We start from the raw sequence: 21,337 nt of genomic DNA, 5'->3' as shown, positions 1-21,337 counted from the left end.
TGCCATCCCACCGCCGCCCGAGCCCACGGAGGCGGCCCCTCCCTGGGAGCTCCAGACCCCTCTCTGCACCCAGTCTCTGCATGTCACCCTTCTGAGTCCCTTTCTCCAAGGACCCTCGGTGCTGCTAGCACCCTTGGCATCTGAGACTGGACGCTGAGCACAGTTCTGGGCTCCCCGCTGGCTTCTGATTCGATCGGACCTTCTCCCAAGGGCCTGTGTCTAAAATCACCTGAACTGACGGATGATTTTGCAAGAGGAAACTGACCTCCCTCCCTCCCAGCCCTGCTATGTCCCGACCATACACTTAAGCACGACTTCCTCAGCTGTAAAGAGGGTCTGGAAGTAATAATCCCCACCATGCTCGTCTCAGGGCTAGGGGAGCCACAGGGCACGCTGTGAGTGGCGGGGCTTCCTACACGGTGCATGGCGCACAGCCTTTGGGAGCTGGACTGGGCTCCGGTGCCAGGCGAGTCCTTCCGCCAGGCGGGGGGCACCCAGTGAAGCTGCCTCGCTGATTTTGACTCGGACACACGTATTGCACAGGGGACACATGCAGACGGACACACTGGTTCCTCCTCTTCTTAGGGGTGTACCTCTGTCGTCCCCCTTAAGATGGAGGTAAAGGCACCACAGGGACCTCCCCCTCCCCTGTGAGGGCAGCTGGCAGGAAAGCCCAGGGCCAGCGCCACGGCGAACGGCCACGGGTCAGGGAGACATCGGGGTGTGGGGGCCCGTGAAACCGGGGGGCACAGCTCTACAGACGGGGGCTGCTTCTCACCTCCTGCAGGTTCTGCTGCGCGGCAGCAGGCCCAGTCTTCCGGACAAACTGCACACGGGGCTTTTATACAAAACCTTCCTATTTTCAAATGTGGGCAACAAATAAAACTTGTCTCAAAGCACTGAGTGAGCCAAATCAAGCACCTCTGGGCGCTGGATGCAGTGCCTCCAGGTTTCTGGTGTACGCGGCACTCGCCTGCCATCAGCCAGGGAAGCCGAGGCACAGAAATGCCACGGGCCCGACTGAGGGCAGAGAGTTTGCAAAGCCCTGTCTTTAATTCCACGAGAGGCGTCAGAACGTCCTGCGTTCTGTTTTCAGATGGGGAGAACGTGTATTTGTGTGCCTGTGGGTGTGTGTGTGTGTGTGCCTGTGTGAGCGCCTGCGCGCACGTGTGCAGGCAGGAGTGAAGGCGGCTGGCAGACGGGTGTTTCAGCCTTTGAAATCTGCTTCTCTGCCCCAGCAGGGTGTGCGCCCAGCTTAGAAATGGTTCGTTTCTTCCCGAAGGTGGGGCTTGAACCACTTCTTTGTTGACGCCTCTACAGGCTGCTTTCAGGTTTTCTTTCCAGTGGAGGGGGACCCGGACATCACTGCGTCCCAGATGAGCAGAATCAGTCCCCGCAGCTAAAATGCTCCTGGCTTTCACACTTTCTCAGAGGGCCCGGAGGGGCAGGGGAGGGGGAGAGAGCGGGGCCGAGCTAGGGCAGGGCAGGGGTGGCGGGCTCCGGCCCTGCCCTGTGCACCCTCCCTCACAGGGCTTGGTATCTGTCCATGAACCATGGGTCACACCCTCCAGGCCTTCAGGACCCTGTGCTGTCCACTCGCTGGGGCCCACAGCTCCGGCCCCACAGGCTTCTGGGGAGTGTCGGGGGCGCACCTGCCTCTGCTACGTGCTCTGAGTGTCTGTGAACTACACCAGCAAACTAGTGCCCAGCTCAGACGACCTGCCAGCCTCCTCCTCCCAGAAGGCACCCTGGACTTGGAACTCAGAGTCAGCTGCCCTTCTGGGAGCACGTCAAGCTATTTCAGACCTTCGCACGCACCACGCCCTCCACCCGGGGCTCCGGTGGAGGCCTTCGCACGCACCACGCCCTCCACCCGGTCCGCTGGCCAGGCCCTCCCCTCCATGAAGCCTGAGGTCACGTCTGGGCTCCCACAGCACCTCACACACCCCAGCCCCAGCCCCGGGCGGTAGACGGATGGCCATGTGCCCGCAGGGCCCCTGAGCTGGCACCGACTCCCCCGCTCACGGCCATTTCTGCCCACCTGTCCTTTACCTGGATTTGGATCTCGTCAGAGAGTTCTCTGGCGAGGCCCAGCAGCTGCCCGGCTGTGGGGTCCAGAGCCTTGACCACCACCCTCAGGCCGGTGCGGCCCTTGGCCCGGCCGTGCACATTCATGGCGAAGTTGTACTGCGACGGGAGCCGGAGCGACGCCTGCAACAGACACCAAACATGACTTCAGGGGTACCCCGGGGCCCCAGCTCCCCAAAAGGGCAGAGCCCACAGGAGCCCCAGACCCCTGGGCTGCCTGCCAGCTCTCACCCCGCTGCCTTCCCGCTCAGGTCAGGACTTGCTAACGCGGGAGTGCAGCCCACAGTCACCCCAGCATGAGCACAGGGCACCCCACGCTGCAATTCACACCATCCACGGGGGCCTGCAGAAGATGCAGGGCCAAGCCACACTAGCCAGCCTCCTCACACAGGACTTCTCAGAGCCTTGACAAATCACGAAGGAAACTCTAGGCGTGGGTGCTTCCCTGCAGAGCCCCCATGACAGGATGTCTGTGAACAAGTCACGCGCCTGGGTACCATGGGAATAGTCTGGGGAAGCTCCTCCGAACTGAGGACAGGACTTTGGTCCCACCGAGTGGGCGGGGGAGGCGCTGGTCATGCGTCGGACGAGCTTCAGGCAGCCTCTAGAAGACACCACCCCATGCCTGGAGCCCTCCCCAGACCCCACCCCCACTGTCCATGGACAAGACAAGAAGAACCCCCCGAACAAAGCCCACTCGGTCCTGCGTGACCAAGCCCCCCTGGCTGGGCCCCCCGGTACCCTCCCCTGCCCCTTCCTCAGGCTCCAGCTCACAGAACCCGGGGCAGCACCACCTCTGCAGTGCCCACCAGCTGAGACCAGGCAGCGGCTGAGGACCCCCTAGGGAGGCCCCGGGGACAGGGCTGGGCCCCGTGGTAAACCTGGAGAAAACCCCAGGGCTGCCAGGCGTCATCTTGGAAAGGGGTCAGAAGCTACAGACTGGGGACCCCGACCAAGACCCTGAGACATTCGGGAAATCCGTGGCTTCCCCACAAGGCTGTCATTTTTGCTGCCTTCCGTTAGTAGGTTCCGTACTAAGGCCTCTGCAGTGGTCGGTTCGCAAGTGTGAGTGAACTATTATGCTGTCCACCAGAAATCGACACAACATTGTAAACTGACTGTATTTCAAAAAAAAGAGAGAAGTGTTTTAAAAGGCGAAGGCTGCAGACAGTCCTGGGGAACCTCAGGAAGAGGGGCTGAGAGCTGTGCTCCTGGACACGAGCAGGACCGAGGGCTGGGGAGGGACCCTGGGGAGGGACACCCAGGAGGGACGGTGGTGGCAGATTTGGGAGGAGGAGTCGGGAGCCTCAAGAGGGCAGCCTGGGTGTGGCGTGCGGGCCTCGTGGGCAGACACATGGTGAGAGCCCTCCCACCCGACGCCACCTGGGACGGAGGGTGCAGGGCTCTGGCGGGTGGTACCTCGTGGTGCCGTCCCCGAATGTCCAGGACATCCCGCTTGGTGACAGACCAGTGGAAGGTCAGCCCTGGCACTGCGTTCCCAAAGGAGAAAGGGTTCTGGTTGTTGCTGATCCCAGTGACATAGACAGGCATCTGCGGGGAGAAGCCAGGACCGTGACCCCTGCAGCCCACGGCCAGAGCCCCCACAAGCCCTGGGGCACAGCCTGGTACCTTCCTGTCTCCGTGGGGCACCGGGAGCTGAGCCCCAGTCTTCCCAGAGAGAGAGAGACAGGCACGGCACAGGTTCAGGGGGGTATGATCAGCAGAGGAAGGGACAGATGGCAGCACCAGCCCCTCCAGTCACATGTCCGTCCTGGACCATGGGCTGTCGCACCTTGGCTGAGACATCCCATTCCTGGGTGACCCCCAAGGGCTCTGGGACGCCTGCACCCCCCTGGCAGGGCAGCTCACCCTGCTCACCTCTCTCAGTCTAGCGGGAGCCCCTGCTCACGAGCAGCAGGCCTGGGTGGGATTCAGTCTCCGACAACCTGAACTTACTAAGTGCCATCCAGAGGGCACACACGGGGACGATGCAGCCAAAGGCGAAAACAGGCTCTGAGCCAGGCTGCGAGTCGGTGCCCAGTCCTGCCACTGGCTGGCTGTGTGCCCTGGGCAGATGCCCAAAGCGTTCCAGGTGCCATCTCCTCCTCTGACGTGGAGACGACCCGGGAGCTACCTCGCAGGGCTGTCCAGACACCGCGCAGAGTAACATCCAGAAAGCGCCTTGAAGAGGACGCGCCATGCGGATGTTTGCCCCTGGGAGGTGCCAGGCGCTGCTCTAGATGTGGGAAGGCGGCAGGCTAGTGGGGACGCAGACCCCGCTCACTGTCTGAGCCCACACAGGACTGCACGGCAAGTGCCCGTGTCAAAGGGGCGAGGGACCCGGGGAGAGAACGCCAGGCTGCCTTCTGCAGCAGGAAAGCAGAGAAGTGAAGCCGGACCCCGCAGGTGAACAGGGCTGAGCAGGTGAAGGGCATGGGGGACTGCTCCAGCAGGAAGAACGGCATCCTGACAGCAGCCCCCAAGCTCCCCCTGAGCTAGAACCCCGAGCCTGACACCTGCCGAGGGGCTGCTCAGGGAGCACAGACGGGAGGGGCTGGAGAGGTTCCCGCCTCACCTGGGTCCCTGTCCTCATCCGAGTGATGGGGGCGCGGATCCTCACCGCCTGGAGAAGCAGCACCTCCACTTCCACGAGATCCTAGGAAAAGGGCTTGGGGCTCAGGCGGGCTGGGGGTGAGGGCCGCGTGCTACAACGGGAGTATCGGGAAGGGACCCCTCCAACCAAGGAGGCTTCTGCTGAGGCCGGCTCAGAGTCACGTGGCTAGAAGGCGCCACAGGAGTTCCCGCATGATGCTTCTCTTTCTGGGGAGGCCTGGCTCTTTGGGTCGCTTGCCTCATCTGGACCTGGCTGCTGCCTCTCTGCTGCCCCTGGGGGCGCCAGCCTGGTCCTCTGAGCCTACAGACCTGTCCTACCCAGATGCTCCAGGTCAGCGCTGCAGAAATGTGGGGATACTGAGCAGGGACTGTTCTCCAGGCCAGGCAGCCCTCACAGGACAGGCTTCCAACTCTCCCAACCCTAAATCCAGCCTGTTGGTCTCTGAGCAGTTACAGGAACTAATGCAGGAGCCATGCAGAGTGTGGTTAGAACAGACCTTATACCCTCCTTCATTCTGAACTCCATACTCCTATTAATCTGGCCAAAGACTAACTTTACTGGCTTCTTGGCAGTGCTGCTGAATCTACACTACCAAAACCATTAGGCCCCTTTCACACATGCTCCTGTGAGCCCACCTCCTGCGCCTTGTGACCTGGGCTAACTCCTGGCACACAGGAGGTGCTCAGCAAGCATCCATTCCCTTCCTTCCCTTCATCCTTCTCACTGCTCAGTCTCCTCCTGCCATTCCTGGACCATCTCCTCTGCCTTGGGAGCTAATTCTTAGGGTGACCTGGACTGCAGATAGAGCTGTGAGCTTCGGACCAGAATCACATGCTCTCTGTGGACACACAGACCTCGGGCGGAGTGCCTGCCTGCCTGGGCTCAAGGAGGCGCCTTTCAGATGCAGCTGGGGGTGCAGCCCCTCCATCTGTTAAGGTGAACCAGGGCCCGGCCCCAGCCCCTCCCCCAGCCCTCCAGACGGAGGCGCATGGAGAGAGGTGGCCCAGAAAGGTCAGCCCGGAGAGGAGCGGTGGCCAGGAGGGACTGCGGGCTCTGTGCCCCTCAGGCCGACTCTCCAGCCAGCTGCCATTTCAGCCACGTAGGCCCCCAGGGGGAGAAAAACGGGCCGGTTCCTGAGGCTCAACCCTTTCTTCAGAAGGAAACAAAGCAGGGCCTCCTCGGGCCTTCGTTCCACTCTCCAGGGCGTCTCTCTGAGCCCCGTGGGCAGCCAGGGGCAAGCCTCACTTGCAGGTGGTTATTGTCTCCTTAGGACAGGCAGACTCTGGGTACCCAGCCCCGCAACCCAGAAGAGCTCTGCGGTTTACCCGAGGCCCTTGCTGGGACAAGGAGTAGATCAACGAACGCAGTGTTGGCTCGGGGCCAGCCTCCCCTCTCCCGGGCAGCGGGCGCCAGCTCCCCGCGCTGTGCGTTCAGACGCTCTGGACGCGGCTGCATTTCAGGACCGCTTTCAGGGGCCCAATTCTGGACAACCAATGGGACGACTGGGCTCTGAAAAGGCTCCTGACCACAGTCACATTGCACAAAACAAAACGTTTCTTAGAGCCAGTTTTCCAGGGTGGCACTGACCACAGAGCAGATGCTTCAAGTCACCGCGGGCAAAGGACATGGGGCAGAGTCCAAGCGCCCGGAGTCCTTCTCGGGACAAGGCCGTGCTCTGCCCTCTCCTTCCAGAGGCCCACAGAAGTGCCACCCCCGGGAAAGAAGGAAGCGGTCAGACTTAGAGACCCCAGCTTTCGCCTGCTGGGAGTCAATGCCACCAACGGGGGGCAGGGGACCCTCCAGCATCTCTGCTGACTGAGATGCAGTTAGGAAACGCCCCCCCCACCCAGAGAGGAGGCCTGGGAGACAACCTCCAGCTGAGCAGAGTCTGGTGCAGGGTCAGGGTTTCCTTTTCTCCTGGAAATATAAACCCAGGTCTGAAAAGCTGCTGGTGTCCAGCTGTCCTTGTTCACGGCAGCCAAGCCAGCGCACACCTCCGAAAACACACACGTAACCCACAAAGCCTGTCAGAGCCAACAGCACCCCCTTCTCTTCTACGAGAGCATCTCCAAGCCCTGCCTGAAACGAACGAAGGGAAGGACGGAGGCTCTGATGTCAGCAATACTCGGGCAGGTCCGAGAACAGCTGCAGAGAGGCTGAGGGCACCAGCTCAGCCCTTGGGCCCAGCATCCACCGACAGGCCGAGCGGACGGCGCTGGGGGACTAGAGGAGGTGGGACTAGAGCAGCGTCTGCTGTCGCAACTGCCACCATCACTCTGCACGGGAATGCCCCCTGGGCGGGGGCTTCGGGACCCTGTCCCCTAAGGAGCAGCCGGGGACCCTCAGCCCGGAGAAGGACAACCTCTGGGGTGCGAGGGCACGGCCGGTCCCGATGTGGGCGGGCGACAAGCAGGGGCTTCTGACTCAAGCAAGACCCTCAGGGAGGGGCGGTCCTCGGGGCAGAGCCCGAACCCAGTAACGGGGCTTCCCCCCATCAGGCTGACCAGCCCTGCCAGCTGCCTGAGGCCCCGCGTCCAGTGCAGCCCCCGCCGTTACCTGCGATACGGTGACGAGCTTGCCGGTCTCGGCGTCCACGGCCTGCACGACCCCGGACACGGTGCCGTTGCCCACGGCGAGCCCCCGTACCAGCCCGGCGCCGTTCACCTCCGCCACGCTCCCGTTGCTGATGGAGAAGAGGATGTTGGACTGAGGCTGGGGGCCGCCCTCGGAGGTGACCTGGATGGGGAGAAGCAGCAGTGCCCGTCAGCCCGCCCCCTCGGCCGGCCCCCACCTCGTTCTCAAGAGACAAGGGCGCCAACACCCCAGAGCGCCCACCCTTAGTCCGTTCGAGGGGCTCCGAGGGGTCATGGCAAAAGGCTGGCCGCGGTAGGGGGGATGTGGCCTTGGGCACCCACCTGCATCGTGGCCCCGATAATCAGCGTCACCTTCCTGGGTATCAGCCTAAATGGGGGGAAGACCTGCACGTGGAGACACGAGAGAGAGGGGGGCTGGTTGTGTTCCAAGCTCACGCAGACGGGCAGTCACGCTCCATGGCTCTGGAGACAGGGAGGCACAGTGCATGACTCTGACTCTCTGAGGAGGGGCTGGCGGGGGCCTGGGGTCCCGGCCGACTCTGAGGGGCCAAGAGGTCCCACGAGACCTCAGCCCACCCCTGGGCCCGAGGATCTGCGGTTCACGGGGGCATGTTCTGCTGGTGTGGATGCCACCTGGGACGTGGTGCAAATGCCCGCTCCCCGGCCTGCCTCGGAGCTGCGGGTCAGAGACGCGGCCCTGCGATCCGCCTTTTAATGAGCCCTCCACGAGATTCTGACGCGCGCCACGGTTTCCAATCCACTGCGAGACGTCCCCAGCTCCTTTGGAAGGTTGCCTCTTTCACTAAACGTCTCCAAATTTCTACTGACAAATTGCCTTAGAATAGTTCTCTGCTTCAGGTGGGGAACACCAGATGCGGGGGCAGGGATGACGAGGCCCGGGTCTCTGCAGCAGGGCAAAGCCCCAGCGTCCTCCTCCTGCACCCCGCAACCCCCCGGCACCCCTACAATGCTCACTTCGCAGCAGCACGGAAACGTCACAAGAGCGCGCCAGCCGGCCAAGGGGCTGCCTTGTGTGCGAGGATGTCTCTGCAGGGCTGTGCCGTTTATAGTCAGAAGTGACTTTCTCCTCACCAGGAGAAGGGCAGAAGCACAACCCACACCCACGGCTTCAGAACACAGACTGACCCAGAGCCCACCAGCCCCACGTGGCAGAGACCGCGGAGGACGCGGCAGGAGCCGCCCAGCGCTGCCACTGAGGGATGAACTTGGACGCGCCTTCTGAGCCCTGCCATGCTCGGCTCCTGCCAACACCTCAGGCTGTGCGGGCACCAAGCCACACGCTGAGAGGTGCCGGCCCCCGGAGCGCCCTCGTCTGGGGCCTGCTGCCCCAGGAGCCCTGCAAGGAGCCCACCACTTCCAAGGCCCCCCGGCTGTCGACGTGCTTCCACACACGCCCACATCCGCCCGCAGCTCCACCAGCCACTGCTTTCCAGCACATCAGGGGTTAAAGACTGCTCGGCCCCTCCCTTGTCCTGAGACAAGTCCCCTCTCCCCTCTGACACACCACGCCCCTCTGCCTCCCAGAGAGAGCAAAGTTACCCGGTGCCCTCCCTCCTGCTGCCCCTGGACCCCCAGGACTGGCGGAGGCCCTCTGTTAGCCAGATGGCTCCGCAGGGTGGAGTTTAGTATGGCCTCTCCACGTGCCTTCCTGGACTGTCCCTAAACCCCGAGCCCATGACAGAAAGCCCTGCTCCCCCTGCCCCACCCCAACATGCAGCAGGGGCTGGGCGTCCCACGAGACATGAAGACAGACAGCTTTACCTCGATCTGCTGTGGGGCTGAGTTGATTCTCTGTCCAGCTTTATCGGTCACGCTTGCGGTGAGACTGGTCTGGCCAATGGCCACGCCGTGGACACGGAACGTGGCGGTGTAGTCATCTGGGGCCTCGTTGAGGGCCCTGGAGCAGAGGGAGGGGCTGAGATGTGCCCCCCAGTGCTGCCCCGAGATGCCCTCCTCTGACCCCTGACCCCAACAAGGACTCACACCAGCGTGATGATCTGGGAGGCTGCCCGGAGCTTCAGGTCCATGAAGGTCAAGTACTTGGCCAGGAAAGGCTTCTTGCGAAAGTCCAGAACGCGCACATAAGCTTTGACCGTCTTCCCAATCTCCACCTACATCGCAGGGGACAGAGACTCGGGGTGGCCTTCGAGGGACCGAGCCCACCACCTGGGGTTCCACGTGGCTCTCTGCAGAAGCATCACCAACCTCAGACCCACAGACCTAGGCTGACCTCCAGACTCTCAGCCCATCAACAGACGAAAATTGATCAAGTGCTTACTGTATCCAAGGTGCAGAAATGACACGGCCCGCTCCTAAGAACTAACGGTCTGGGAGAGGGTTAGATCAGGAGCATGGGTTAACAGGTACAAACTGCTATACAGAACATGGATGAACAGCGAGGATTTACTGCACAGCACAGGGAACTACACTCAACATCTCGTAACAACCTACGATGGAAAAGCATCTGAAAAGGAATACGCGTGAGTAACTGAACCACCATGCTGCACCCCGGGAACTCACGCAACGCCGTAAATCAACTCTCCTTCAATTAAAAGAAACAGCTAACAATCCAGTTGGCGAGCTTGTCCACCGCCTAGACTAGCAACAGGCACACAGGGAGTTTAACAAGTGCTCCGTGACTCAGCAGCTCACACCTGGCAGAACAGGATACGCGCTGTAAGAACTTTGGGGAACGCTTAGTGGAAGAGTTCACGTCTGGACAGCAAATCACCAGGGACACAGACCAGGAGGGACATCCGAGGCCGAGGGAACGCCGGCTCTCAGGGGAAGAGCTGCGTGAGTGCCCCCGAGTCCCCAGCCGTTCTCGCCCCAGGAAGGCAGCACCTGACAGCGCCAACTGGGGAAATAAAAACGCCCTCTTTCCACTGAAGAACAGCCTAGGCCTATATGAACTCACTTGGCAAAAGCACTCGGCATTGGTATGTTTTACTCATTTGCCACTGAAATTCCTGAGAATCAAAGCCCACGCGCTGGGGAGAAAGTTCACGCTCAGCAAGGTACGTAGCCCGTCCCAGCCGGAGGACAGGGTTCCCGAGCTCGGGCCAATGTGGGGGCAACATCCAGCCAGGCTTCCAGCCGGGTCCACTGGTGCCAGCCGGGATGAAGATCCAGAGCCTGGGAGGCGTGTGTGCGTGACGCGAGGAAAACCCCTCCCGCAGCCCCACCGCTTTCCTGGCTTCTGCGCATCCGCGGGGAAGGAGCTGCATCAGGAAGTCGACACTGACCTTGTCCACCACGCGGACGTACAGCTCCTGAATGTCCGAGACGTAAACGTCAGCCTTCGCGGGGGCCGGGAAGGCCAGGCACAGGTCATGGATCATGATGGTGGAGGTGCCCGGGAGCAGAGGGTGCACCTGCAGGGTCAGAGGCGGGCGCGGTCACACGGGCTCACAGCAGCAGCCCATTGCCTGTGCATCTCCGTCTCCCAGAGACCCCGGGCCCAGGCTCATAAGACGCTCCCCCAAACGTTGCCCTGCCCACCCCTCATCGTGAGCCCCCATTGCCCGTCAGGAGTGGGCTGGAGATGTAAAATGCTGGTGCCCAGATAGATTTCAGAGAGCATTCATTTCAACTTTGCACCATTTACAAGAAGAAAACAGAAGCTCCTCCTTAGGACACAGCGTCTCAGGGGCCGAGTGAGGATTCACACCCTGGATTCCGTATTTCCCGTCCAGGACACTTGCCTCTGCAGCTTCCGTAATAAAAGAGCATCCCATGGGGTCTCCCGCGACCCACAGGCCAGGGGTTGGCGGTCTGTGAAACGGCTGATCTCCAAATGAAGCTCTTACCGAGAAGCCCTTGTGTGAACTCCCAGAGCCTCAGCACCTGGGAACGGGCCGCAGAGGCCACCACGTCCTCCGTGTGACTCTCTGGGTCTCCCTCATGGCCACCTTCATCTCCACCTCCGCTGGGTCTGAAGTAGAGCCCCAGCCAAATGTCTGAGCAGAACGTCCGAGCGCCTGCTTTGCAGCCTTTCACTGACAAAGGCCTCCCTTTAAGTCTTCCCTCTCTCCACCTCCTTCCGGGGACCCCACCTATAGGACTCTCTCCCCAGACACAGTGTAGCAAAATCACTGTGTCTTGCAGTAGAGGGACTTGCAGTCACTTGTCGTACTGCTTAAGCGTGCATCTCAACTGGTCTGGGGGCTGCATAGGAGGAGGTGAGCCATGGGGTCAGTGGGTGGGCCCCGCGGCTACCTCCCGTCTCCCCCGGCCCTGGCTTTGCTGCCTGTGGTCTGTGGTCTTATGTTCACTGGGGGCGGGGGTGGGAGTCGGGTACAGTGAACCGTTCAGTGCTGGCAAAGCCACGATTTCAATATCAAAAAGCTCTGGGGAAGAACCAGATGGAGACAACCACACAACCCCAGCACAGCCAGGCTAAACGCCTTCAAAGGCTGCCCAGAGGGAGCCCAAATCCTCAGCACACGATGCGGTCCCCACCATGGCTCTGATGTCACAAGCCACCCACCCCCACGGCCGGCACGCGCTAGCCGGCTGGCACCTGCCTGCCCGCCTCAGGGCCGCACAGCCCCTCTCAGAGACTGGGGGCGCCTCCTCCCGCTGCCTCACTCACCCTCTAGACACATCCAAGTGTCCCCCTCGGCTAAGTCTCCCCTGACGCAGGACGGTCGGGACCTTCACCCCCTCTGCTCGCTTCTCCTGGACCTGTCACTCCGTTCTGATGCAGACCTTCCTGCGCATCCTTTCCCTGCAGGCTGTCCTCTCCCCTCCCGCAGCCTCAGGACCGAGCAAGCACCTGGCACAGACTCGCCCCCGACACGATGGGGAGAGTATGCTGAGCAGACTGAGATCCAGGGCACAGCTCTGAGTCGCCAGTTAACGCAGAGAGGCTGGACGCTGCAGCCTGCTCAGCTCCAGTCTTGGCTTTGACAAGACCTGGGAATCCTGAAAGAAGTCTGCAGGCCCCAGGTACTCTCATCTCTTTGGGAAGTGCTGATTCTGGTCCAACGCCTTCAATGTACGTATGGGAACCCAGCCTTGCAGGGTGGCGCTGGGGAGGGAACACAGTGCCTGAGCCTCCAGCTTAGGGCTTTCTCCCACACTTGGCCACTTCCCAGAGCTGGAGGCCACCAGCAGCCAGAGAGGAACTGTCGGGCAGGGGAGGCTGTGGGGGCCTGGCAGGAAGATGCTGGGGCCGAGAGGCCCTCGCTCACAGTTGGTCGGGGACACGGAGGGCTGGCAGCTTGGCCGGGCTGAGAATTTGGCCAGGATCACTGGGCTCGAGGGCACACCAACACAGGTGAAGGGCGCCTGGCTTATTCCACACAACGACTCAAGTCGGTTATAAAGATCCCAGAGTGGAAATCATGCGGGCGCTTTGAGAAGACGGTGGCGGGACCTGAGCCTTGGCTACGCCAGCCTGGTATCGAACACACTGAGGACTGAGGGCTGGGGGCCACCAGGCCTCCAGCTTTGTAGAGGACGAGTCACTGGGCTTACTACACGTCCCCCAGAGAGAAGCCACTTAAAAATTACAGAAAGAAGCTTCCTCTGAGAACATGGTCCGAGGCCCCGATCTGACTCTCCTGCAGAAGCTCCTGCCGCGGGGAGCGGCCCTGACGGTGCGGAGAAATCACAGGCCGCTGCGCCGACCGCGGACAGACCCACGCAGGGCGCTCAGGAGGCGTTCTCGCTTCCTTCTCTCCTTCCAAAGAGCCATTTTGCACATTTTAAACAAAAAGATGACTGGCGGCAGGGAAATCAATTCCACTTTCACTGGATTCTCCGGCAGCTAGACGTCAGGCCGCCTTCCGGGTGGTGGAGCAGAGGGGTCACCCATGGAGGGGCTGCTGTCCCCACACATCAGCCCCCTCGGGCCCACTGGACAGTGAGCAGCACTTTAAGGGCGAGTCCACCGGCCACTCCAGAGACACACTGGTCTGCAGGAATCGAGGGGGCCAGGCCCACTCCCCACTGGCTCACACCCCTGCTCCTCCAGTCTCCAGACGCTCTTGCTTTTTGACGGACCTGCAGGGGACACGTGTGCAGGGGGGAAGGTAGGCAAACCCACGTCCAGAGTGAGCTCTCGTTCTGAAGTGGTGACAGGGACACTTGAGAGCCGAGGGAGGGTCCTGTCCTCTCATCTCCTTGCAGATGCTGCATGTGGAGCCAGAGGCAGCTCTTCCCACCTGCCGTCCGCCCACACCCGCTGGGCCCCGAGGCTGCCACGTCACCGCTGCTCCTGCCTCCCTGGCATCACACTTGGCACGTGTCCCTTGGCAGGTGGCATCTGTAGGAGAGTCAGGACCCTGCCGATACGTCTGAATGTGAGCAGTGCAGTCAGCTTCTGTTTCCCATGTGTGCCCATCAACCTCTTGTGGCGGCCAGGCTGTGCCCCCAGCAGACACCCTCGAGGCCAGTGGGGGTGACCCGGGCCACACGGAAATCACTGGCACTGAGATGAGACGCTTCACCCAGGGCCCCGGCCAGCCCTGATGCTTCCCACAGGGCCAGGCTGGGGGCTGGGACCTCCATCCACCACCATTCTCAGGGAAACAGCAGGGCTCACCTGAGCTCATGGCCCGGCTCCCCCTGCCACTCACCCCATGTAGAGGAAGGGTCCCCTTCCCGATGCACCTGCTCGATGTGCACAACCAGGGCTGGCTACACGACCAGGACCCAGGAGATGCTCTCCCGAGAGCAGGGGCCCCATCTGACCCCTCATCCCTGAGTCCCCGGTGCCTGGACCAGCCCGGCGTGAGCCAGGCCCCCATCTCTGCAGAGTGAGCCCAGTGATGAAAGGTGCGAGCGCTCGGCGCACAGGGGGCTCCCTCCCTCCACTGGGGCTTATTTTGAAACATAAGGAACTGGCGAGAAGAAAGAAACTCTGAGTTCAAATCAGGTAAATGCTCCCATGCGTGGGCCTGCCAAAGAGGAGACAGAGCGTGCAGAGCGCTTGGAGGCCATGTGAACAGAATGGGCCCTCTGTGCAGTGCAGTGCGGGCGTCACCAGCCCCACAGCGGCCCAGGGCGGGAGATCCAGGCCCCCTTCCTGAGGTGCTCGGAAGCCGACTTACACCCACGAGCCACTCTTGCATCTGAATGGACAGCAGCAGGAAAGAAAGAAACATCTTCCCTGAGCTAATTGAAGCCCTGTTGTGAGTTCCTTGTCTCTGTGATTAAAGGAAATGAGAATGCTGCTAATTAGCAGCTGGAAGTGCCAAAGAAATGTGTAAACGTCCTTCAGAAACAGCTTTCGGAGAGAAGCCGCGAGGACCCGTCACCGGCTGTCATCACTCTGAAAAACTCCTCCCGCACTTCGCAGAAGACACAGAGGGAGCCAGAACTCGGTTCCACCTGGAGCTACAGAGGTCTCCGCACAGGCCCACGGTGAGGGGAAGCAGAGGCGCGGGGGCCAAGGAGCCTCCAGAAAACCTCCTGGGGCAAAAGGATCCTGGCGGGGCCTGCCGCGTGGGTGCCGCCGCACTTCCCACACCCCACCCCAGACGTGTTCTGGCTCGTGTGCGGGGGGGCACTCGCCCCGCTCATCAAGAGCTATGGAAGACAAGCCACGTGAGCAAAGGCCAGTCCACAGATCAGACAAAAATTGCTGTAGCTCTTTGGGACCATCTGTAAACAGGACGTCACACTTGTCCTGGCCAGGAGAGTCCCAGAGCCTGCCGCGGACAGGGCTGCACATCACAGGGCTGAGCAGGGCCTCACAGGTCTGGGGTAGCTTGATTCTGATGCCAGAATCCCTCCTTGAGCCTTTCAGACAAGCTCCCCAGCTGCTGTTTGAATGCCTCCAGAGACAGAGGGCTCACTACCTGAGGCAGCAGCCTAGTCCATCACGGCATCTTAGGAGCCCTTGCTCTTGGAGGAAGGGGCTCTCTGGCCACAGATGCATCCTCAAGGTTTACTCAAAACGTGTGGGCGGGAGGGAAATCTGAGTAGAAGTTTTGTTGGCAATGCACACATTTTCCTGAGCTTGAAACCCCTCTTCTAGGTAACAGAGGAGTTTATATTTTCAATCTCCAGAAGTAAATGAAAGCAGGCAGACTGCAAGCAGCTAGAATTACTTACAACTTGAAGTCTTCCCTTTCATGCGGAGGATCTGACATGAACACTCGTTTATGTGGGGGAGGAACGGCTGGGAGTTACTCTTTCTTTTACAGAGAGAACAGACGTGCCTGGGACGAGCCTCCTACGACCTCAGGCCCCCGGCGGCCCTCAGACTCCCTCCAACAACACACACTTGCTCACGGGTGCCGGGAGGTGGCTGTTTCTTGCTCTGCTTTATGGCAATAAACCCAAGAGGTCCTGACATCTGCTCACAACAGTTCAAAGGCAACAGCAGGGCTGCGATTTCAGGACACTGAGTGGGCGACGCTGCACCTTGGGTTAGGCGGCCTGCGGTTGTGACTTCCGGTAGCTAGAGTTTCCTTTTAGAGAAAGCTCCATTTTCACGGCTGCGTACTAACTCACTTGCCAACACGCAGGCATTTAGGGCGCCAGCGTGTGGGGGTCTGCTTTACTCTTCACTCTCTGCTGCAACTAGAGGGCTACGCTTAAAAAGTAAAGAGATGCAAATAACCCAAAGGCTCCCCAAGGAGAGGACTGCCGAGTACAAACGACTGCATGCGGACAGGCAGCCAGCCTACAGAGCAGCTCAGAGGAAAACGAAGCTAGGACTAGAGCCTGAACGGCGCGGCTCCTCCACCGCGGGCTCGGCTGGGGGGTCGGGGAGGAGGACGGGGAGGCAGAGAAAGCGCTGACGCCTCTCCTAGCGCGCTTTTCTCTATGGCCTCACAGTGGCCCTCACGTCCTGTTATTTTAATCTTGATGGAAAGGCTGACTGGAAGGAATCCATCAGGTAGCTAAGAGTGCAGGCTGCTTGTGGACATGGAGTGAAAACCACAAAGGACGAACAGGAGCTTGGCAAACAGTGAGTCGGAGCATCTCAAGACCCTGCTCATCTTGTCGGAGGCACCAGCTTCTGAAACACCTTCCATCCGAATTAGACGGAAGGCGGAGGTGGGCCCACACTCACCGTGGCGACGCCCTTGGCCTGCTGGTAGGCCACCCTGACGATGTCCGCGGCGCTGGTGTTGAGGAAGAAGTAGCCGGAGCCTTCCCGGACCTGCAGCTCGGCCTGCGGGCGGGGCCAGGCGGGCGTCAGAGGCGAGGGGACCCAGGGGCGCGCCCGGGGGGTGGGGGGAGGCCGTACCTGCACGTTGGGGTGGTTGTAGATGGTCACCTCTTCCGGACGCACCCGCACGTCCTCCACCAGGACGAGCTCGACGGAGGCCGACACGGGCGTGAGGGCGTCGTGCTGAAGGGACAAGGTCAGAACCTTCAGGTCCAGGCGGCCCGCCCCCCAGCCTGCGCCCCTGAAGAGCAGGACTTGGGGCCCCAGGTGCTGGTGTCGCCCCAGGGAGCTCACTGTGTCAGGGACACAAGCCCCAGTCACACCACCGTGAGCCCAGACAAGGGGCCACATCCCTCTGAGGCCTCCCGTCTTCCTGCCGAGGTGGGGCCCCACCCCACCTGCCAGGCGCACAGCAGCGCGGACGGTCCACACGCACCCCAGGAAAGCGGGAGCACGCGGCCGACGGGCAGCTGTGGTGCCGTGTGCGAGGCAGGGGGCCTGGGGCGAGGCGGGGGTGCAGGACAGCAAGCCCAGCCCTCGGCCCTGCGGGCTGGCGCCCCTGTGAGTCTCTTGATTTCTGCCCCGGGTCAGTCCAGGGAGACCACTGGACATGGACGGCAGGAGTCAGACTGTGAGGCCAACGAAGGGGAAGGAGATGGGAGGGGGCTCTTGGGGGGCCCTCAGGTGAGCAGAGGCCACAGGAAGTGAGGAACAAGCAATGTGAACAGAGAAGAGCCCGCAGGACAGAGAGCATGTGGGAGCGGAGGCTGCGCCGAGGCCTGACCCCCCGAGGCATGGGGTGGCGGGGCCCCTCTGCCTGTCAGCCAGGTCCCCCCAGTCCCTGCTGCAGGGCATGCGGCAGGGGAGACGGAGGCAGAGAGGCCGGCAGGAGGCACCCCTGTCAGGGAGAGGAGTGGTGACCAGGGTGCGGCCCAGCAAGGGGCCCAGGACCCTGAGACGCCGGGCAGAACAGGAGAATCGGGGGGACTGCCCGCCCTGGGGGCCCCGCTTGGTACCGGCTGCTTCACTCTGGCCGCATGGAGGTGGGACTGCTGGTACCCAGTCGCGGTGGCAGAGATGGTGGTGGTGCCCGAGGCCTCGTGAACCGAAATGGCCTGCAGACCTGAGCGCGGGAAGAGAAACCCACGTTGAACTTTGGCCCGTTGCTGCCAGGGAAGCAGCCCCTCCCGCCCTGCCTGCCAGTAGCTTTAGTCGCCCCTGTCTAGAGGCAGGTGGCCGGTGTGCACCCAGCGTGCACCGTGAGAGTCCGCAGGCGCCGGCATGTTCCCGGAGCTCCTCGGAGACGCTGGAGGAGGCGGACTCGCACCCGGCCTGCCGGGGACTTGGACGGCAGTGTGGCTCAGCGGGTGCTGGCGCCAGGCGGACCTGTGCACAAGGCGGGGTGTGAGCTCACCCGCCACTCGCCCTGAGCCTGTTTCTCCACCTCTGAAGGGAGATTCCCGCTCCTACCTCACCGAACGTGTGGAGATTAATGGAGGTAGCTGCTCTCTGAGCATTAGTCCTGGGCGGGGGGTCCCAGCCCATAGCCCGCAGCCGCCATGCTCCCCACAGCCCCGGCTCGTCCACCCGCTCACCATGCAGCTTTTTCTGGCTGCTCTGGTCACTCTGGGCCTCCAGCCGCATGGGCAGGTCGAGCTCAATGCTGGCCAGCGACGGCCTGGCGGACTCCCACTGGACGCTCAGGGAGCTGAAGTTGTCGAACCTGCGGCCCTGCTGGTCGTAGGCAGCCAGGTCCAGCAGAGGGTTGCGGTGGTTGGAGACTGGAACCTGCAAGAAGCCGAGGTCACATGCTGTGGCCTCCCCGGACTGACCACACGGTGCAGGGGCGGCCGGTGCCTGGTGGGCTCGCAGGGGAGGAAGTGGGCTGAGTCCCTAAACGAGGGTGCTCACGGTCACGCCGTCAAGGTGCCCCCGGCCTCCTACTCCAGCCCCTGGTCCTCACTGGAGGCCTTGGTGATGCCGGGGAGCGTTTGTGGTTGTCACGACTGCAGGGGATGCACATGGCATCTTGTGGGCTGAGGTCGGGGTGCAGCCGAACACCCCACAATGCACAGGACAGTCCTTCAGGAAGGGAGGACCCGGCCCAAAGTGTCAGTGGTGCTGAGGTTGGGAGAGCCTGCCCTCGGCCGCCGCAGCCCCCCAGGACATGACCCTTTGTGGTTTAAAAGGAATGCAAACCACACCCCAACAATGTCCCAGAGCCGCTCAGACTGCAGCACTCCTTTCTGAGTGGACTTCTCCGCGTCCGTACCCTCCCCGGTGACGAGGGAGCTGTCGCCCACGCACTAAGGGGAGGGTGTGGTCCCAGGGAAGGGAAGGCACGGGAGCACCAGGCGCCCAGACTCAGCTCCAAACCCACCTCCTGCCGCTCTGCCGTGCTCTCGTTCCCGGGGCAGCCCCGTGTGGAACTGGCCTTGTTCTGCCCGGACCCTGGTCCACCCCTCCCCTCCCTCCAGGCTCCATGGACATCCGGGTCCCACAGCCTGGACTCAAACCCCACGCCTGCCTCTTGCCACCCGCTTGCCCAGGGTCACACAAGTGTAGGAGTGGGACCCTGCTGGTCTGATTTTAAAGCCGGCAGGCCTCCCCTGAAGCTATGCAGCCTCCCCAGGGCACGAGTCGGGTGGCAGCTCTGTCCCAGCCCCCTGTCACCTCCTGGCAGTGAGCTGCACGGAGGGTGAGCTGCTCCGAGGATGGGGTCAGGCCAGGGTACGGTCCCTCTTTGTCACTCTGACAGGTCAGCCCCGTTCTGGCGTCTAGCCACGCCAGTAATCTACTGTGCACACAAGACACGGCAGCCTCCGGCTTTGGAGGGGCACAGAGGGAAACTGACACTGCCCCAGGATGCATGGCAGGGACACATCTTCCTCGAGGTCCCCGGTGAGACCGTAAATGGCAGGGGCCCCGCCTAACTGGCTCTGGAGTCCCAGACTGATGGAGCACAAGGCAAGTCCGTGTCCAAGCAAGATCTACGACGCACACGAGCCCGTCCAGGGCCGCGCTCGCGCCCGCCCGTCATCTTTCAGCCGAGACACAACCCTGGGCTGACCCTGAGGTCACTGCCGACAGAAGGCCGGACACGGCTGGCTGGGCGAAGAGCCAATGGTTAAGGACAGGAGAGAAGCACGTGGACACATGGTTCTTTCCTTTGAGAATGAGAAGGTCGGGCCAACCCGGGGCTAAACAGGCTGGAATGGAGGGGGCTTTGTAGGGGCACCGCTCTCCAGGTCTGACCACCCCCCCGGCCTCGTCCTCAGCACCCGTTTGGCTCCCCAGGCACATGAATGTCAGAGTAAGGGCGGAGGGGGCAGGGACACAGGCCCGGGCTGGGTGGGGGTCCCCAGCTCGCTTGTTTATCCACCGCTGGCCGAGATCCCACCACGAGCTGGGCCCCTGTTCTGAGGACTCACAGGCACACCTCGGAGATGCTCTGCTTCGCAGATACTGCGTCTTTACAAACTGACGGTTTCGGGCAACGCTGCTTTGAGCCATTTTGCCCACAGCCCTGGCTCACTTCGTGTCAGTGTGTCACATTTGGGTAATTCTCGCACTAGTGCAGACTTTTTCCTTTTCATCATGTGTCTTTGTCCTGGTGACCTATGACCGGGGTCTTTGATGTCATCACCATGACGCACTGAAGGCTCAGAGAGTGCTTAACATTTTTAGCAATAAAGGGCTTTTAATTAAGGTCTACACGTAGTCTTTTAGCCATAATGCTACTGCATGACAGACTACAACGTAATGTAAATACAACTTCATATGCCCTGGGAAACCAAAAGGTGCGTGTGACTCGCTTCACTGTGACCCTTGCTGTGCTGCGGCGGTCTGGAACCAGACCCGCAACATCTCCGAGGTCTGCCTGTGTGTAAAGTCTCCAGTGCTGGATGATGCTGGCTGCCTGGGGGTGGGGACATCGGAACTGGAAGACGAAACGTTGAGTGGGTGCACCTTCAGATAAGGTTTAAGGCCAAGAAGGCAGCGTGTGAACAATTAACTGAGGGAGGCAGGGCGGGGGGCTAGGGGTCCAGTGGGGAGAGAGTTCCAGCCAGAGGGACGGCTCGCCAGACCCACGGGGCTGTTCGAGCGCAGATGGAGTTGGGGAGGGTGGGGTGATGGGTGGTCTCAGGCCTACAGGCACGGGGGCTCTGGCTCCCGCTCCGGGTGCGTGCTTCAGCAGAGAATGGCATAAAGAGAGTGACCGTCACCACTCTGACCGCCTGTGTCCCGTCCCACTTACCCCAAAGTGACTGTGGGGCCACTGTCACCCCGTCACTCCGAGGAGGCAGCCTGCACGGCGGTGGCATTCGGACCCGGACTTGCCGACCAGAGCTGCTCCCCGGCTCCCGGCCCCACACGTGGGGGACCCAGAGGCTGGTAGGGGTTTTGAGCTCAGGGAAGACAGCCCCTCCGTGACACACACCCCAGCCTGGGCTGGCGGTGAACGCAGGCATCACGGCAACGAGCCCAGAGCCCCGGGTCTCCTCCCACCAAAGGGAGCAGGAGAGGATGCCCCCTGCAGGGCCTGCGGGGCGGGCGGGAGAGTGCCCTGAGGCCGCGCGCAACGTAGCCGGCAGGCCTCAGCCCCCAGGGGCCCACGGAGGGGACCACACGCTCGTCTGTTTTCGAGCTGGTGGTCAGCGGAGCCCGCCACCCTCCGCCAGAGCAGCAAGAGGACAGGCAGGACCACGGCCGCAAGGACAGGAGGCCCCGAGGCACAGCCAGACGGCCGCTTGCTCCCAAGCCCCAGGCACCGAGTCTGGCGCCTCCCCAGGATCTCGCCACCCCAGCTGCAGCTTCTGTTAGACGCGTGGAGGAGGCACACGGACCGTGCCCGGCTAACTGTGGAGAGGTGAGACCGCTCCACGCCCA

The 21,337-nt window shown here is 61.9% G+C and overlaps 1 protein-coding gene across 2 annotated transcripts in view; it reads right to left on the bottom strand.

The window, feature by feature from the left end:
• The window catches only part of NUP210 (nucleoporin 210), an 88,944-nt gene that overhangs the window by 16,389 nt on the left and 51,218 nt on the right, over positions 1-21,337 (bottom strand). For both annotated transcript variants that reach the window (XM_072941945.1, XM_072941946.1), the window contains exons 17-28: positions 18,043-18,235; positions 17,464-17,570; positions 16,526-16,630; positions 16,349-16,450; positions 10,563-10,691; positions 9,301-9,428; positions 9,079-9,214; positions 7,618-7,680; positions 7,259-7,438; positions 4,664-4,744; positions 3,508-3,639; positions 2,053-2,211 (exon numbers count right to left, since the gene is read on the bottom strand). In XM_072941945.1, the coding sequence (XP_072798046.1) occupies positions 2,053-2,211; positions 3,508-3,639; positions 4,664-4,744; positions 7,259-7,438; positions 7,618-7,680; positions 9,079-9,214; positions 9,301-9,428; positions 10,563-10,691; positions 16,349-16,450; positions 16,526-16,630; positions 17,464-17,570; positions 18,043-18,235 (1,515 nt within the window). The remainder of the gene's footprint in view (positions 1-2,052; positions 2,212-3,507; positions 3,640-4,663; positions 4,745-7,258; positions 7,439-7,617; positions 7,681-9,078; positions 9,215-9,300; positions 9,429-10,562; positions 10,692-16,348; positions 16,451-16,525; positions 16,631-17,463; positions 17,571-18,042; positions 18,236-21,337) is intronic.

This window comes from Vicugna pacos, chromosome 17 (genome assembly GCF_048564905.1).
Source record: "Vicugna pacos chromosome 17, VicPac4, whole genome shotgun sequence".
NCBI classification, from domain to species: domain Eukaryota; kingdom Metazoa; phylum Chordata; class Mammalia; order Artiodactyla; family Camelidae; genus Vicugna; species Vicugna pacos.
The sequence above is the reverse complement of the archived record's forward strand: the minus strand, read 5'-3'. Positions and strand labels throughout refer to the sequence as shown.